The sequence below is a fragment of the Ictidomys tridecemlineatus genome, chromosome 5 (assembly GCF_052094955.1).
Source record: "Ictidomys tridecemlineatus isolate mIctTri1 chromosome 5, mIctTri1.hap1, whole genome shotgun sequence".
In the NCBI taxonomy this organism is placed as follows: Eukaryota; Metazoa; Chordata; class Mammalia; order Rodentia; family Sciuridae; genus Ictidomys; species Ictidomys tridecemlineatus.
In genome coordinates, this window is record NC_135481.1 from 136,110,383 (window position 1) to 136,128,729 (window position 18,347).

At 42.5% G+C, this 18,347-nt stretch overlaps 1 protein-coding gene across 2 annotated transcripts in view; it reads left to right on the forward strand.

Annotated features, from left to right (window-relative positions):
* Ap3s2 (adaptor related protein complex 3 subunit sigma 2) overlaps nucleotides 1-16,724 on the forward strand; it is a 51,557-nt gene extending 34,833 nt beyond the window's left edge. The window contains exons 5-6 of one of the 2 annotated variants that reach the window (XM_005320143.5): nucleotides 10,459-10,566; nucleotides 12,284-16,724. In XM_005320143.5, the coding sequence (XP_005320200.1) occupies nucleotides 10,459-10,566; nucleotides 12,284-12,412 (237 nt within the window). In that variant the 3' untranslated portion in view covers nucleotides 12,413-16,724. The remainder of the gene's footprint in view (nucleotides 1-10,458; nucleotides 10,567-12,283) is intronic. The other variant, XM_040276279.2, reaches the window with a different exon arrangement.
* The last annotated feature ends 1,623 nt before the right edge of the window (nucleotides 16,725-18,347 follow it).

Genomic DNA, 18,347 nt, shown 5'->3' on the forward strand with positions numbered 1-18,347 from the left:
ACAGGAAAATAAGACTGTAATTCTTCAGAAAAGAGTTAAATAACTGTCTAGGGCTGAGGGTGTAGCTCAACAGTAGAGCATATGCTTAGTATGTGCAAGGAAAAGAGATAAGTGAAACTGTATGGCAGTACACTGAATTAATTAAGTGCCTCAGTAGACAGCCATACTAGGCACAGCAGTGTCACTGAGAGGAAAGTGATTAACTGAACTTAGAGAGGCCTTAGCCTTTCTTGAATTTAGTTGGCCCAACCTTTGAGTCTTAGCCTCTTAACCTGAAAGAATGTTAGCATGAAGTACAGTACAAAGTAATGAGGATTAGGATTAGCAAATAGCATCAAGTTGGCAGCATTCTAACCTGTGTTCTAATTCAGAGAAGTACTTTCCACCAGGATGTCCCAGCAGGTTAGACAGGTTTGGTTTAGTTTAATTTACTTTACAGTACTGGAAATCGAACCTGGGGTCTCTCACTTACTAAGCACACACTCTAGCTACATGTAACTCTCTTCTGATGACTCCCATTTTTATTTTCCTGTTTCTGTGTGTTTTTATAGTAGAGCTACTCATCAGGCTTTTGTGGGCCACAGAAACTCTGATGTAAGCTTTTCAGGAGATACATACCTTCCAGGAACCCTGAAGTTGTCCCTAAACACTGCTGAATCCTCATGCTACACCATATATTCTTCCTTTCATCTCTTAGTAAACTTGGTCACAGAAAGCTTAAGTAAAAAATTCTGTGTCCCTGTCCTGATTGGGGCATTCATACTGCCTCTAGGGAGTGTGACGAGGAGGATCTTAAACAGATAACTTCTGTTGACAGAAAATAAGTAGGGGGCCATTTTGGATGCCCAGTGGATCCAGTTACAAAAGCATGCACCTTCAGGAGAGGGAGGACGATATAATAACTTCCCAGAAATGAAAACTGAAAGGTTGCAGATGTCCAGGTGTGTGGGAAGGAGAGCACAGAGATGTGAGAGTAGTTTAGACTACATAGTCTAGTCAGGAGTATTTTAGCCAAGATCACCCCTACTCTTGACTGTTTTGAGAGTTTTTAAGAGGAAAACCTAAATAGGACAGAAATATAAACACCAGCTTTTACTCCTTAAAGCATGGCCATGAATTTATGCTTTTAATCTTGAAAAACATCACAACAGAAATTTTTACCTCTTACAATTTCAGCTACAGAGGGGGAAAAAGAAGGAAGATTTCAGGTTCAGGACGGGGAGGCAGCTCAGTGGAAGAGTGCTTTGCCTAGCGTGAGACCCAGCACCACACACATTCACAAAAGATTTCAGATGCACCACCCAGTGTTTTCTACTTTTCCTTCTCCTTGTATCAGGCTATTATGTTAGTTTATTGGGATATCTTAATCTTTATGTTAGGTAAAACTCTTCCTGGTTGTGATTTTTTTTATGTCAAATTACTATTGGATTTGCCAAAACTAAGAAATGAATGCACTTTTGTTTAAATTCTGTTAGATGCTTCCAAATAAATTTTGCTGGTGTCATTTTTTAGACAATTGCTGAGTTAGCAGAATACAGAATTACCACTTAATAATTCGAATTTGTTCAATGCACACTGTTAGGCTGGTTTTCAGGCTCGTAAAGACGTTTGCCTTCTTGCTCTCCTCTGTTCCTGTGGTTTTGAGTGCTATCATCTATATGACTCCAATTCCAGATTTCCTTTTCTCCCAGCCCCCCTCTGTTAATCTGGTACTTTAACTCTCAGTGTTCTTTCAGGTATTTATCTAGATTTCCGCTGACACTCATCAGTCCCTCCTGCTCTTTAATAGAACCCTTCTTTGTGCTCCGATTATATCTCTAGTTTTTTAGGTACCTAAGTTCAGTTTCGATTCCTGGCTATCTGCTTCCCACACCCATGCTTGGCAACCTCCAGTTTTATCAAGTCTTCTCTATCTCTACTCAAAGAAATTTTACCCATCTGTCCTGGTGCAGTCCACTTCGTATTCAGTAGAAAAGGTCATGACTGATTTCCAGGGTTTCCATGGATAGCTGCTTGCTCATCCTCTGCTAACTTATAGCAGTAGAATCATTGTGCTTATGAACAAAGGGTGGTTGTGATGTTTTCAAATCTGTTTATGCCAGTATACTGGTGCTAGAGTTATATAATTTAATTAAATAATACACAGGTGAATCAGCAGTGAGAAGAAAAGAATTATTCTATGAAAACTAATATGGAGGATGCTTTAGGAGGACAAGTTATTTAAAAAGGAAATGACATAGAATTACATTTAGGCAAAGGAAAAAACACTGGGTGATGCATCTGAAACCATGAGGGGGTGGTGGGAGATCCTAATCAGTCTCGAAGCATTCTATGCTTACTGCTTCGTAGGCATTGAAATGTTCCTTATTTAGAGAAACTGGATATTGTAGATGATCCATTCTGAGTGAGTTTGTGCAATAATGACATAGAATTCTAATCAGCAGAGAAGATCTTCTTGCCCTTAATTGGTGACTTTCAAATTTTTGTTTATAGTAAATGATGGTAGGCTTGGATTTTAATGGGGAAAGTCACAATATAAGTCATAATAAGTCTTCATTATTTGAGTTGTAATACTCCAATGGAAGTCATTGAAAGTGAGGAAACAGTGCTCTTAGTCTGCCTCCTTCCTTTTACCCCCTTTTCTTTCTAATTTTTTTTTTTTTTTTTTTTTTTTTTTTTTTTTTTTTTTTTTTTTTTTTTTTTAAAGAGAGAGTGAGAGGAGAGGAGGGAGAGAGAGAGAGAATTTCCAACATTTTTTATTTCTTAGTTCTCGGCGGACACAACATCTTTGTTGGTATGTGGTGCTGGGGATCGAACCCGGGCCGCACGCATGCCAGGCGAGCGCGCTACCGCTTGAGCCACATCCCCAGCCCCTCTTTCTAATTTTTGATAGCTATGGTTTTCTACATTCGCAAGGCAAGTCATGGAGCATTGACGTTGTTCTGTTGCCCTGATCCTATGTTATTCTTAGTCTTCTCATTAAATAGCTTTAGCGCTCACTGCCAGTCTTTTCTTTGTGCCATGATTTTTTTCAGTCATCTTCGGATAGATTGTCACAAGTATATCTTTCTGTAGATTGCTCAAGAAAGAAAGACTCAGCACAATATTTCCCATCCTGTTACTTTTATTGGTACTCAACTGGTATAAAATCCTTGAGTCACACATCATCTTCTTGAGAGTTTTTTTGTTTTTTTGGTTTTTTTGTACCAAATTGAATCCAGGGGCACTTAACCACTGAACCAAAACCCCATATCCCTTTTCATATTTTATTTTGACACAGGGTCTCATTAAGTTGCTGGGGGTCTTGCTAAGTTTCTGAGGTTGGCTTTGAATTTGTGATCCTCCTGCCTCAGTCTCCTAGCTACTGTGATTATAGGCATGTACCACTGTGCCCAGCTTCTTGAGAGTTTTGTGAGCAATTGCCCTTTTTCCACTAATGTTAAATATTAATGTGGAAATTTTCAAGATCTTGTTTCTCTTTCAAGTGATTTGATATTTTGCCTGATTGCAGAAATCTAGAAACCTTATCTAAAAGATATGTTTTGGCACTGGCTATTTGGGTGTTTTCCCTGGCATACCTGTGCCCTTGTGGTATGTAGATTCTAGACCTCTTGCAGGTGAGAAACATAGTGAACTCTGTCTTTTTGTGATCTTTATGAACAAATCTTTACATGTATTTTCCTTTTGGTGTTCATTTCCTTCATGCATATGCTGCATTTTCTTCACTGTCTTCTCTAACTTCATTTCTCCTTATTCCTTTTTTTAAATTTTATTTTTTTTAGTTGTTGATAGAACTTTATTTTTATTTATTTATATGTGGTACTGGGAATTGAACCCAGTGTTTCACACTTGCTAGGCAAGCACTCTTACCATTGAGCCGCCACCCCAGCCCCTCCTTATTTCTTTTAATTCTTCTGTTTCATAACCTTTTTTCCGCTTTTCTCTTTTTGATCCTTATTGTGTTGTTTTTTTAAAAATTTTTTTTAGTTGTAGTTGGTACAATATCTTTATTTATTTATTTATTTTTATGTGGTGCTGAGGATCGAACCCAGTACTCACACATGCAAGGCAAGTGCTCTACCACTGAGCTACGGTCCCAGCCCCCTTATTGTGTTTTTTAGCAGTGTCTTTTCTCCCTTTTGCTCTTTCCATTTTCACCTTCAATTCTGTAGCAGTGGTTTTTCCTTCAGCTTCTTCTTTGAGCTCTGCTAGTCTACATCTTCTCTTCTTTTCTCTCTACCCCTGCCCTAAGCTCTTGCATGTCTGCTTTGAGCCCTTGCTTCACAGAGACAGCTGTTTCATTCATTATGTTTTGTCTTTTTAATTTTGCAGAATACTTCATTAAAATTTTAACTGCTCCATATTAGTATTTTTCCAATGTCTACCATTTGTTTTTTCTATTTCTTTTTCTTTCTTTCTTTTTGTATACGTATATAGATCCTGTGCATATTTCTCTTTTATAACATCTTTAAATAGATTGGTTTTTTAGGGACCAGCTATTTCTAAGGATTCCTGATTCTTGCTTGAGGGAAATACCATGACTGTTTCAAGCTGGCTGCAGTATTCCTGTGATTTAGGGTTTTGTGTGAGTTGATTTACCCTTTATTTCTATTCAGCCAATGAAGATACACTAAATAATTTTCACAATACAAAGACTTTCTTCTCTGCCGCCATAGAGACCAGTTCTGTGGGGCAAATAAAGCTTATTTATATGGTTTCTCATATAGCTCCATCTCTGTTCCAGGGAAGTTCCTGCCCTCCACAAACAAGGAATTTGGTAACACAGAACATGTGCTTTACCTACAGAAAGTATTTTTCTAGGCCTTTCTGACATCTTCAGCTCCTACATCCTCTCTTTATAGCATTCTTTCTTCCTTTCCTTCTATAAAGCAAAAGAGGCCTGGCCTGAGTTCTCTACTTCTGACACCTTTTCCACTTATTTGGGGTTTGGAATTTGTATTATCTTTTAGTTTTGTTGGAAAAATGAAGTTTGCATTTTAATTTCTTTTTTACATTTAGAACACATTTGAATCACTTTTTTTGATGGGCGATGGGTACCAGGATTGAACTCAGGGGAACTCAACTACTGAGCCACATCCCCAGCCCTATTTTTTATATTTTATTTAGAGACAGGGTCTCACTGAGTTGCTTAGCACCTTGCTTTTGCTGAGGCTGGCTTGGAGCTGGCTATCCTCCTACCTCAGCCTCCTGAGCCGCTGGGATTGCAGGCGTGCGCCATCGTGCCTGACTATGAATTAGAAATCTTTAACTGATTTTTTTCTTCCAACCCACTACTGGTCCCCCTGACATCATATATTGGATCTTTTTTTTTTTTTTTTTTTTTAATTTTCAGCTGACACAACATCTTTGTTTGTATGTGGTGCTGAGGATCGAACCCGGGCCGCACGCATGCCAGGCAAGCGCGCCACCGCTTGAGCCACATCCCCAGCCCGATATATTGGATCTTTTACTACATTTTCTTCATAAAGCCTTCACCACCACACTGTCATAGGTATCTAAGCCCCTAAAGTTGAAGAAATATGCCACTCCGACATATGGAAAGCTTTCATTCATTCAGCACAACAATGCATTGGGCATTGTTCTAGGCCTTGTGGAGAATCATACAAGATCTTTGACATATTAGAGGCATATTTAAAATGATTCTCTATGGATTAGAGGTCAGGAATGAAGAATAGAAGACAGTTTGGGATTCTGAGGACATGCCATCTAAAGGGCAGAATGTGAGCTTTTTTTTTAAGATAGAGTGAGAGAGGAGAGAGAGAGAGAATTTTTCTTTTTTTTTTTAAGAGAGAGTAAGAGAGGAGAGAGAGAGAGAATTTTTTTTTTTAATATTTATTTTTTAGTTCTCGGTGGACACAACATCTTTGTTGGTATGTGGTGCTGAGGATTGAACCCGGGCCGCACGCATGCCAGGCGAGCGCGCTACCGCTTGAGCCACATCCCCAGCCCAGAATGTGAGCCTTTGAGGAAGGCAGACCTAGATTCAGCATTCAGTCCTGCCATAGGAATAGTTTTATTGACTTCCTTATATATAAAATGAAGATTACTTTACCTACCTTAGATGAACATCGGAAAATTTATATAAATAACACTAAGTACTTAGCACATGCTCGACATCAGATACCTTTTCTACTTGTGAAAAAAGGGTTGGTTAAGCAAAAAATTATAAATATTAAAAGTACTAGGATAGAAGCCTGTTTCTTTTTAAAATTATAATTAAATATACATAAAGTGTACTGTCTTTACCATTTTTACTTTCGAAGATCAGTAGCATTAGGCACATTCATGTTGTGCAGCCGTCTCCACCATGTATTTCTAGAGAGCTTTATCTTGCGAAACCAAATCTCTGTACACCTTAAAAAACAATAACCATTTATCTCCCTCCAGATACTGATGGCCTCCATTCTACATTTTGTTATACGAATCCGATCACTCCAAGTCCCTATCCTACAGTGTTTGTCTTTTGTGTCTTAGCTTATTTCACTTAGCATAGTTACATCAACATTCACCCATGTGTAGCATGTGCCAGATTTTTTTGCTTTTAAAGGGTGAGTAATATTCCATTGCATGGATACATCACATTTTGTTTATACATTCTTACTGTCAAATATTGCTGCTATGAACATAGATTGCAATGTCTCTGAGTTCCTGCTTTCAGTTCTTTTGGGTGTATGCATTCAGTTCTTTTGCCGAGTCATATGGTAATTTTATTTTTCATTTTCTGTGGAACCGCCATGCAGTTCATACATCCAAAGGCTACTTTTTGATGGGGAAGTGCAAACAGTGTAATTCACTAGGAAATAGTTTCAAAACAGTCTTATGTAACATTTTGTAAATTACCTAAATGTGAGACTTTGGCAGTTAAGTTTCTATTTATATAAGTAATGCATAATTCACATTGCATAACATTCAGAACACCTCATGTGTAGGGTGTGTAAAGACAGAAAAATGGTTAATGAGGCTCAGTGTGGGCATGTGCATGGGATGCTCCTGCCTTCGTGTCCTCCTTTCCCAAGATCAGAGGAAATATCCCTCGTTAATGTCATTCCTTCTCCTTACTGTGGGAAAAGCAGGAAGAACTGATCTATCACAAGCTCATTTATTAAAAAAAAAAAAGTGCAGATATTACTGTCAAGTGCATTTTATGCATTCATCTTAAGTATACAGATGATGGATTTTTCAATAATATACTTTGCCTTTTTTTGGAGGGGGGTGGGTACCAGGTATTGAACTTAGGGGCACTTGACCACTGAGCCACATCCCCAGCCCTATTTTGTATTTTATTTAAAGACAGGGTCTCACTGAGTTGCTTAGCACCTTGCTTTTGCTAAGGCTGGCTTTGAACTCATGATCCTCCTTGAGCCTCCCAAGCCACTGGGATTACAGGAGTGCACCACTGTGCCCAGCATAATTTGCCTTTTTGTACTTAGCTTTTTATTGTGAGCATTTTTTATATGATTAGGTGATCTTCAGCAGCATTTAAGTTTTTGTTTTTGTTTTCATTATATTTGGAGGGTTTTGTTTGTTGGTGCTGGAGATTGAACCCAGAGGCACTTTACTGCTGAGCTCCATCCCCAGACCTTTTTATTTATTTATTTATTCTTATTTTTGAAACAGTCTTGCTAAGTTGCTGAGGCTGGCTTTGAGCCTGTGATCCTCCTGTTTCAACCTCCTGAGTTGCTAGGATTACAAGTGTGCACTACTGTACCCATCTCATCCCAGGGCCTTTTTAAAACTTTAAGACAGGGCCTTGCTAGGTTGCCCAGGCTAGCCTGGAACTTGTGATCCTCCTGCCTCAGCCTCTTGAGCAGCTGGGATTATAGGCACCACCACTGCTCCCAAGTAAAGAGGTGTTTTAAGATAACAAGTCTCTCGGTTCCTGGGAGCTAAAGATGAAGTAGTTAAGTCTTGCTGCTTTTCTGTGAATACTCTTGCTTTACTAAGTTGGAAGAATTGTCAAGTGGAAATAGCAACTGAGTTTGCTCCATACTAAGCTAGTGGGCATTCAGTCTTCAGGATGTCACATTCAGCTCCATTCTCCCTCAATTCCAGTGAGGCCAAGGTTGACCTCCTTCCTCCCTGTCAGCTGGCTTTGTTGTGTAGCATCAGGGGAACTGGCCAGGGAAACTACAGCAATCTCATCCACTCAGGAATCCATTGCTTAGCCACACATATGCATTGGGAATCTTCCATTTCGATGTAGTCTTTTCAACACAGGCAGAGATTCTCCCATTCCTTTTGTTTAATTTTTAAAAATTTTTTTTAGTTGTTCATGGGTCTTTCTTTAATTTATTTGTATGCGGTGCTAAAAATCCAACCCACTCTTGCTAGGCAAGTGCTCTACCACTGAGGTAAACCCCCTTTTGTTTTATGTTTTTAGTTACTGGAGATTTAACCAAGGGGTGCTTTACCACTGTGCTACATCCCCAGCCCTTTTTGTATTTTATTTTGAGACAGGCTCTCCCTAGGTTGCTTAGGGCCTTGCTAAGTTACCAAGGCTGGCCTTGAATTTGCAGTCTTCCTGTCTCGACTTCCGGAGATGCTGGGATTACAGGTTTGTGCCACCACACTGCTCTCCCATTTTGTAGATCTGAAAGTTTAGGTATTTTGTTCAGAATCAAATAGCAGAAGTGACTAAGACTGAAACCCAGTCTTCTCTCTTAATATCAGAATTTGTTCATTTTTTAAATTAAAAAGTTTTTGGTCCCAATCCCAAAAAACCAAAGACCAAATGTTCTCTCTGATAATGCAGATGCTAACACAGAATAAGGGAAAGGAACAATAGAAGTTCACTGAATTAGACCAAAGGGAATGAAGAAAAGCAAGGGGGGAGTGTGGATGGGAATAGGAGAGACAGTAGAATGAATCGGCCATAACTTTCCTATGTTCATCTAAAAAGAACAAAAAAGTAACAAATCAAGACCAAAAAAAATGCACAGGTGTTCAGATGCAAACATCTCTCTTTTTCTCAACTCCTCATTGCCTAGAAAGTAACTTGGCACTTAACTCAAGACTAGACCTTTGGTACTCAGCTGGGGTGAATGTGCCCGCTGGGAGACAATTGGCAGTGTTTGGAGACATTAGGTTGTTATAGCCAGAGGGTGCTATTGGCATCTACTGGGCAGAGATCAGGAATATGCTGCAGTGCACAGGACAGCTCAGCAGATAATTATGGAGCCCAAAATGTCATTAGTGCCCAGGCTGGAGACGGAAACTACCTTCTTAGCCTTGATTTCACCCTTTCCGTTACTGATACTGCCCTCCCAGCCAGATCCAGCAGCTCCCACACCTGTCCATAGACCATCTGAAGTACTTCTTCAGGACCTTTCACCTGAAATCCTCTTTCTACTTCTCTGATATCAGAGCCACCTGTGCTTCTCACACTGTCTCTGAAGCTCGGTGCTCTCTCCAGCCATTGTTTTTTCCTTCTCGCCTCCTATGGACTACTCTAATAATTTGGCACTTAGCTGACAATAGAAGGTGATGCTTGCTTTCTTTCCAACTTGACGGAAAGTAAAGTAAAGGCTATGTTAATATGATTTGATTTGAAATATGAACTGCTACCCAGTGGGCACCTCCAACTTAGTCCACACAGGGTTTTCTGTAATAGCTTTCCTGACACCCTGGGCTACAGTGACTGAGACAGCTCTGTTCCATCACAGCAGTTGAGTACCTTGGGATTAAGCTTTGTTTAGAGAACAACTAGCTGGGTGGAACCTGAGCACAGATGAATGTATAATTAGAAAAGTATGTAGAACCTACTTCTTATTTCAGTTATAAGACAGGGTGAGGATGGTAATTCAGGAATGGGCTGTAGTTTGCCTCTGATCACTTCCTTCCAATGGAGTGTAGGCTGGAAGATCCTTCTTAAGGCACTTGGGAGATATTCCATTTCAGCTGTTCAGATAGTGACTGATCCACCATAGCTGGACCTGATGAATGCAGTTGATGTTGATGAAGATGATATTAGTGAAAACTGCCATAGAGTCTAGTGTGTACCAGGCATCAGCCAAGATGCTTCATTCACTAGTTATTTCATCCAGTCTCCAGTGTAGCCCTGGAGGGAAGCTGAAGCTCTGAAAGAATAATTTGCCCAAGGCACCTGGCTAAGAAATAGCAAGCTGAAGTTTAAACAAGATGTATCTGACTCCAAAGTGTCAGCTTCCATCTCACTATCTTGAACGTAGCCAGGCGCCTTTGCTGCTGCTGCTGCTGCTGCTGCTGCTGCTGCTGGAAGTTATTTATGCTGTGTGGTATGCCGTGTTGGGAAGAGATCCCTGTGGTCTCCCTGGAAAGGGGGCTTAGGAATCTTGAGTTGTGAATCAGGACCAGGTGCCCCACTTGACCACTCTGCTGCTGCAGGACAAGGAAACCTCATGGGCTATGCCCTGATCACTGGAGTATGTGCTGACCTTGTGATTTTTGCTTCCCTTCTAGGTGCACTATATCCTCCAGGAGGTGGTGATGGGTGGGATGGTGTTGGAAACAAACATGAATGAAATTGTGGCTCAGATTGAAGCTCAAAACAGGCTGGAGAAATCAGAGGTGAGCTGTGTGCTTGCCTGGACAGAGAAAGGAATGTGTGCAAGTGCCAATTTGTGTTGCTGTGGAACCTTAGGAAATGGTTTATCCTCATCTTCTCACTTCTTTGTATCCATCAAAACTTATTGACTTGGAGGTTGGTCCTGAAAATTGAGCAAGTCAGGAGAGTTGAAGTCTTAGACTTTCAGGATGGAAGTGTGAATGGAAAAGTCAAATAGCAGAGGAAGGCACACAGCTTCTGGCTTGGGGGGTGATGGCCTGTTTGTGGTTTGTAATTTCTTCTCTTAAAGCCACATGCTCCCTGGAGAGATCCAGAATCCCATTCTCTAGTTCACTGTGGTTTCCTAGTTTGTGTGCTATATGACTCTAATCTCCCAGCAGCCATTTATCATGGAAATGTCATGTGACAATAAGCTGGGACACGTGGATATGCTGGGACAAACTGGGACAGGTTGGGGACTTTGATGTTGATATCGCCAATGTTGATGTTCCGTGGGATCTCAGGCAGGTTGATGTTTTTCACAGCCAATATCTTCAGAGTTTCCAATGTCCTCATTTCCAGCTAGCCTGTTAAAGGGCCACAGCAGATTTGGGGCCACATTTGAAAATATCATTCCCAATCCATCCTCATGGGGCTGGGCTTGATAAGAAGTTCTGAGTGAAGTTAGTTCTATCCCCTTGACATCTTTCTGTTCCCTTCCTCAGTCAAAGACAAGCAGTCACCTAAGCAGAAATAGCAGAACAAATTGCCTCTTAAATTATCTGAGTGTCTTAAAAAAGAGTTTCTTTGCTTTGTATGATGGAACCTGATCTTGCGAAACAAGGAATTCTCTACGTGAGGATTGGCAGTCCTGCTGAGGAAGCTTTTCCAGACCGCAGCTCTTGTGCAGCTTTAGTTCTTTGAGAAAGGCAGTCTGGAAAACTTCCAGAAATAGTGAGTGAGTCAGAGGCAAGGGGTTTGGAAACCAGAAGAAACAGAGATTTGCTGGGTGAGGGTGGAATTGGAGTCATATCCTGAAAGTAGTTAATAGGGGAAATAATTTAGAGAGCCTACGTTAGCTCTTCCCCTCCCCACACTGGGAGTGAGCCTGTAGGCCTGTTACAGATGTCTCTGCTATTTTTGTTACTAGTCTTCTGTGTCTGCTACACTCCACCTCCTGCACGTCCATGTGTCCCAACTTATTGCCACATGACATTTCCAAAGCCAGCCCTTTTCCATATCACATTCTTAGTTGGCAAGCAATTGCCCTAAAGCTGTGACATTCCATTTTTGAATGAACCTGTGGCTTTGCCTTTATCTATAAGATTGTTTCTTGAGGAAAGGATTTTGTTTTGTAACCAGAAAAGCACTTCCTCAATGCTCTTTACAGCTTGGATATACCACTTCAAATTATCTCAGCCAGTATCTATTAACACCCACCAGGGACCAAATGCTGTTAGATTCTGAGGCTCTGGAACTGCATAAGACACAGCCCTATCTTGGAGGAGCTTGCAGTCTGATATGAGCTCAGGCTTTGGGTCCCCCATACCAAGCCCCAGCTACCTTAACAATTGTTTTGTTGGCTGCCTTTGAGGAATAAGGATAAAAATTTTAAAATTCTGTTATTTGCTCAGTTTGGAATTTTTCTAGGTCTCCTTCATCTGTATTTTGTTTTGTTTTGAAAGCATTAAGCAGATGTCACTGAGAATGGTCTCACATTCACCTCTCATTTTTCCTCAGGGTGGCCTTTCAGCAGCACCCGCACGGGCCGTGTCTGCTGTGAAGAACATGAATCTGCCTGAGATCCCACGGAACATCAACATTGGCGATATCAACATCAAAGTCCCCAATCTGTCCCAGTTTGTCTGAGGGTGGAGGGTTGGAGACCTTAAGACAGACAAAGACAGTCAAGTCTGGAAACAATCCATTTTGAGCCTTAGAAGAGTCAAGCCTCAGGACCTTGAACCTTTCTGTCTGGGAAGACCATCTGGCCTGGAATGGGGAAGGGATTCAGATGCCACTGTGTGGAGCGCTTAGTTCTCGCACATACAGTCATGCCACTGTATACCTGGCACTGGTGATGTGAGTAGGCAGTCAGTGTGGCCAGGCCACTTGCACATTTACCTCCTGCACACAGCTGCTCCCAGGGACTGAGGACTGTGTGGATCAAGCCCACCTGTGGCCCAGAATCCCATCACTAGAGCTGAGTACTTTCTCTGACTAAAATTTTCTTCTTCAGTACCACAGGCTTCTGAGGTCCTCTGGCATTTACTTGTGGCAAGCCACCTAGGGAAGAGGATCAGCCCTTCAGACCTTGGGATGTGGCAAGTGGCAAAGTAAGGGAAGGGTATATAAGAACCGCAGACACCTGCAGGCTCTCCTAGGGTTACACCCAGAATCCTTTTGTATACCAAGCTGTCTGGTCATCACCTCCTGTTAAATACATCCCCTGTGGCTTCAGTTCTGTTCTCACAGGTGTTTATATGCAGGACACAATCTAAATCATAAGCCTGGCTCATTTCACCATACTTCTGCTGATAAAGGAGGTACCTCACACCACAGAGAGATCCTCCTCCTAGAGAAGAGGTCTTGTGACTGTTAGAGGTTAAAGCTGCCAATGTGTGTGAAATATCCCAGGATTATGACTCTTCCCAAGTTTAAAACACATTCCCTTCCTAAGAGCAGTTGCTGTGTTGTGATAATGAGTCCCCCCATCAGTAGGAGACCCAATGCCACCAGTGCCAGCCTCTAGAACATGCGATCTGGGGCCCCTTGCAGGGTCCAGACCAGGAACACACTGGTGAAGACTGGAGCAGTGCTGCATCTTCTCCCTCCCTGAGCTTGACTTTGGACACTTCCAGTTCCCTCAGGTGACAGTCTCCCAGGGCTTTGGAGACCTGTAAATGTTTACATGCAAAGAGTCTTTCTTCCTGTGGATAATTTGAATCTAAAACCGCTGCTCATAGTAGGACCTCTTACTCCACATTGTCCCACCACACTGTCCTGCCGGCCAGGTCTCAGGAATGATGAGAGCTGCCTTGAGATTAGGAAGCTAACTGCACTTTGATGGAAGTCTCCTAGCCTGGTGACCCAAACTGGTTCTTCAGGCCTCCTGAAGCTGTTGCAGAGCAGGCCTGAGATGGTGCCTAGCAGGACTCTGTCAGGGCCGTATCATTTTTCTTTTCTTGAACAGTACTTCCCATGGTTTGTGCCCATTGTTCCTGGCAGCCTCCTGTCCTTACTCCTTCAGCACCACTGTGGTAACCTTAGTGATAGGCAGTTGACCAGAAGGTAGGCCTCTTGTGGGAAAGGGGGAAGAAAGGGAGAATCAATCTGATGACAAACCCCTCACACCACTCCCCTAAGAGATTTGAATTTTTTTTTTTTTTTTTAGCACATTGATATCCCTTTCATGTTTGCCAAGTGTGAAATAGGAATAAAATAAGGCAACTGATGCTGGGCATGGTGCAATATGCCTGTAATCCTAGCAGCTCTGGAGGCTTAGGCAGGAGGATCACAAGTTCAAAACCAGCCTCAGCAACAGCAAGGCACTAAGCAACTCAGTGAGACCCTGAAAAAAAAGAATACCAAAAATAGGGCTAGGGATGTGGCTCAGTGGCAGAGTGCCCCTAAGTTCAATCCCTGGTACAAAAAAACAAAGGTAACTGATTTACTCTGTACCTACCATAAGGTAGAATAAACAAGATTCTTCAACAGTTCTTACGACAGACTTTCTTATCCCCATTTCGCAGATGAAGAAAGTAGATTCAGGTCCGGTAACCTGCTTTAAAGTTACAGGGGGCTAAGGTTTGACACCATCTGCCTGCCTGACTATGGAAGTCCTTTTTCCCCCCACACTGCTGAAAGTGGCTTCTCCCAATTTTATCATCTTTATAGATAAGGAAGCTCAGTCTCAAAGGGATTAAGCACCTTCTCACAAACTGATAAAAACGGGCTTGGTTTTCTACCAGTGACCACATCATAAATTAAACTAAGAGCTGAAAAGGGTCTCTGTCTCCCTCAGTTTAACTGTGTAAGCCCAGAATGTTAAGTGTTGTGTTGAGGGTCACAAAGCTAGAAAAAAGTTACCATTCTTGAGTTCATTTGTTAGGTGGCTGAATGCATTACTGCAAGACAGTCATGTGAACCGAATTTCCTGGGATAGTCTTGGTTTCAAATGTTTTGCCTACCAGAAACAGTGGTTCCCAAAAATCATTGACTAGCCATGTGGATTATAAAAGTAAGCATCCGGGCAACCTCCCTCATACCACCTCTTAAAATTCATAAAACTGATTTTTTGCTTGGAAAAAAAATCAATCCATCTGGACCAGTCACAATACTACTGTTCATTAACTACTTGAGGTTGCCTTTAAATTCAACTAGCTTTTTTTCCCTGCTATCAGCAAAGCCATAAACATCTTTTTTTTTTCCCCCTTTTTTAGTAGTTAAAGAGAAAATCTTCTTTGGCTTTTTTTTTTTTTCAAGGAATAAATTTTGCTGCTAAGAGATGTCAGTTATAAAAGTAGAGGCTAAGTTGGGTACAGTAGTGCATATCTACTGTTATAACCTTAGCTACATTGGAAGCTGAGGCAGAAAAATCACAAGCTTGAGGCCAGCCTGAGCAACTTGGTTCTTAAAATAAAACAAATGTTTAAAAAAAATTTTTTTTTTAAAAGGACTAGGCATGTAGCTCAGTAATAGAGCATTCCTGGGTTCAATCCACATTACCAAAAAAAAAAAAAAAAATCTAGGTTTGGATTTACTTTAGGATGCCTTGGCCCTTGATGATTGGTTTATAATACTGGACTTTTAATGCTCACTGACACTAATTAAAATCTGAAATTCTTCCATCATACAGTTTCTAGTTGCCTATTGAACTTAGTTCTAGGCTCTGAAGATAGAGGGAAATGAGGCCTTGCCTTCTTAGCTGCCTATGATTATCTGAGAGTACAACTGGAGCTCTGGAGAAATCAGTGATTGTGATAATGTGGCGTATTTAAATGACTGTATCCCATTTCCTACCCTTGGCTGGGCCATTTCATCCTTGGCTGGCCACATGCTGGCTGGGCCATGCCCAGAACAGCCCATCTTCTGGGTCTGGCCATGGCCCTGTGAGTGCCACACCCAAGATGTCTTGAGTTCTGGAAAGTTCTTGTTTATTCAGGCCTTTGCCACTTGCAGAGCCAATCCTCCCTGTATACCACCTCCACCCCACAGAGCCAGCCCAGGGAAGTTCTCTCTAGCCCTGGCGTAATTTGTGGGGGCAGGGAGTAGGCACAGGAATGTGGCTAAAACCAGTTTGCTGGCTAAATCTTAATCCGTTGCCCAGTGTTTAGTGGGGATTTCCTCAGTATGGCAATATGTTCATGGCTTTCAGATAAGATGCAGCAGTGAGTGGTACATGAAAATAAAGAGAGGAGTGGGCCTAGTCCAGGTTTAGCAATAACCAAAGGAGAGAGCCATGGAAATATGGGAGAGACCCAGAGGAGCATATTGGTTCTTAGCAAATACCATTTTCCACCTCCTGAGGGAAGCCATCTCACTGTAGTGGCTGTAGGCCTCTGGTCTACCCACACTTGAACACCAGCACGTGGCCGGTGCTCACAGATACTTGAATAGCAGTCCTTAAGGTTCAGGCTAAAGGTTCTGTTTGGGCAGTGTTCCCACAGAAGCGGCAGATGAGAAAATGGGCCCCTCAAGGGAGATAGTTGCATGGAAATGATTAATTCTTTCTGATTTCAGTTTTTCCCTTTGTAAGGGGAAATGACATACAGTTCAAATTTTAAGAACAGATTGGTCAGCAAAAAGACTGATCAACACTATTACTCTACCACTTAGCCCCATCTCTGGCCAAGTATTTCCAAGTACAAAGAAACAAAGTCCCTGGATCTTTATTAACCAAAACTGAGGGCATACCTTCTTGGAAGTTATATTCTATCTGGCCCTGTTGGTTGACCTTAGTCATGCCAGCCTCTTTGGGGAGGAGGGGCCTTACAGATAACCTAGTGTAAAACAGCACCCCAAGTTAAACATTACCTGTCACTACTCAGCCTTACCTTTTCCAGGGCACTCTGACATGTTTGGTTTTAACTTATTTTTTTCTGGGATTAAGTTTGGGGGGTAGGGCAAAGTTTGTCTTTTTTGTCCTAGCTGCTCAATAAATAACTGTTGAATGAGTGAATGGTTGAGGAAGTTGGTAATTAATTCTTACAATCTCTCAGCTGATGCTCTCCAGGGCCCTGTGCACACTGGAAAGGAGAACCAGGGTGATGGCATTGGAAGCAGGAAGTGGAGGGAGGCAGGTGATAGCTGTGAAGGGTGAGGGAGGGAGAATAGTGACATTGGTTGATGTTGGCAGATGGAGGAGTGGCAGAAATGGTGCCTCAGAGAAGGATGTGGTGGAGGTGGAGTGTTAGTGTTTAAGGGTTTGGATGTTAGGTTGCAGTCGTCTAGGGGCAGATGTCCACAAACAATTTAATGAACAGGAGAGGACGAGTGTTCATCCCCTTATGAGGGTGAGTGATGTTACAAGGGATGAGAGGGCTGGGGACAGCCCATGAGCAGGGAAAGAAAGAAATGTCTAGTCATTGAAGTGACTTCTAGTCAGGGGAGGACTCTCAGTGGGAAGAGGGACTAAGAAGAGGTGATCTCCTGGGATTGTAGCTGCTCAGCCAAGCCCCCATAAGTGAGCCAGCAAAAATGGAGAACATTGAAGAAGTGGCTGTAGCTAGTGGTGTGACAAGGTCAAAATGATAAGGTGGCTGCAAGGGTCACCATCTATCTGTGTAATGCAGCCAGAACCTTCCAAAGGTCAGTTTCCTCATCCATCAAAAGGGGGCAACCGCCAGGCACAGTGGCATGCGCTTGTAATCCCAGCAGCTTGGGGGTCTGAGGCAGGAGGATCATGAGTTCAAAGCCAGTTTCAGCAACTTAGCAAGGCCCTAAGCAACTTAGCAAGACCCTGTCTCTAAATAAAAAATAAGAAGGGCTGGGGATGTGGCTCAGTGGTTAAGCACCCCTGGGTTTAATCCCTGGTACAAAAAGGTGGGGTGTTGGGGGGAGCAGTAATCCCTGCTTCAGGGTTGTTATGAGGATTCACAGATCATGATGCAGGACCACAAAGAGCTCCACAAACAGGCTGCGCCTTCATTGGGGTTTTTGCAGAGGGAATGGAAGTTGAGGTAGAGGAATATGTGAGAAGTTAGTGGTCCGGGAAGAGAGATGCCATATCTGGTGCTCAAGTCCTGGCAGAAACAGGAGGGGACAAAAGGGTCTTCAAGGAAGGGTGTTTCAGAGGGAGGACAGGAACAGTGGCCACTGACCTGGTCTCAGTGGGGTTCCAAGCCAAGGTACTGTCAAAGGTCACCCTTTGTCCTGAGCAGTGCCCATATGAAGGTGTTTCCCAACCTCTCAGGTGCAGGGCTCCAGGTGCCTGACACCCTTCCAACCCTCCAAGAGGCTCTGCAGCTGGCTTCAGGCCTCAGGGGCCACAAGTCTTCTTCACTGAAGCAAGGTTGAATTTGAACTGCCAACTGCAAAACCAACTTTTCTGGAATTTGCTTTGCATAACTGGGAAGTATAGCTGACTCCTCAATTAGCTAGACCCCCCCCAACCTCCGTGTTGGACTCAGCCCTTTGGGGACAGGAGTTCTCTGCTAAGAACCCGTCCTGGGCTTCCCAGCTTGTCTGCCTCTTTGCACTGGTTGCACCTGCCTTGGCCCAAGAAACTGCCACCCAGCTCAGCAGCTGTTTAAAGTGCACGATGACATTACAGGGTTGGAAGGAAATCCCGTCAACTCTGTGC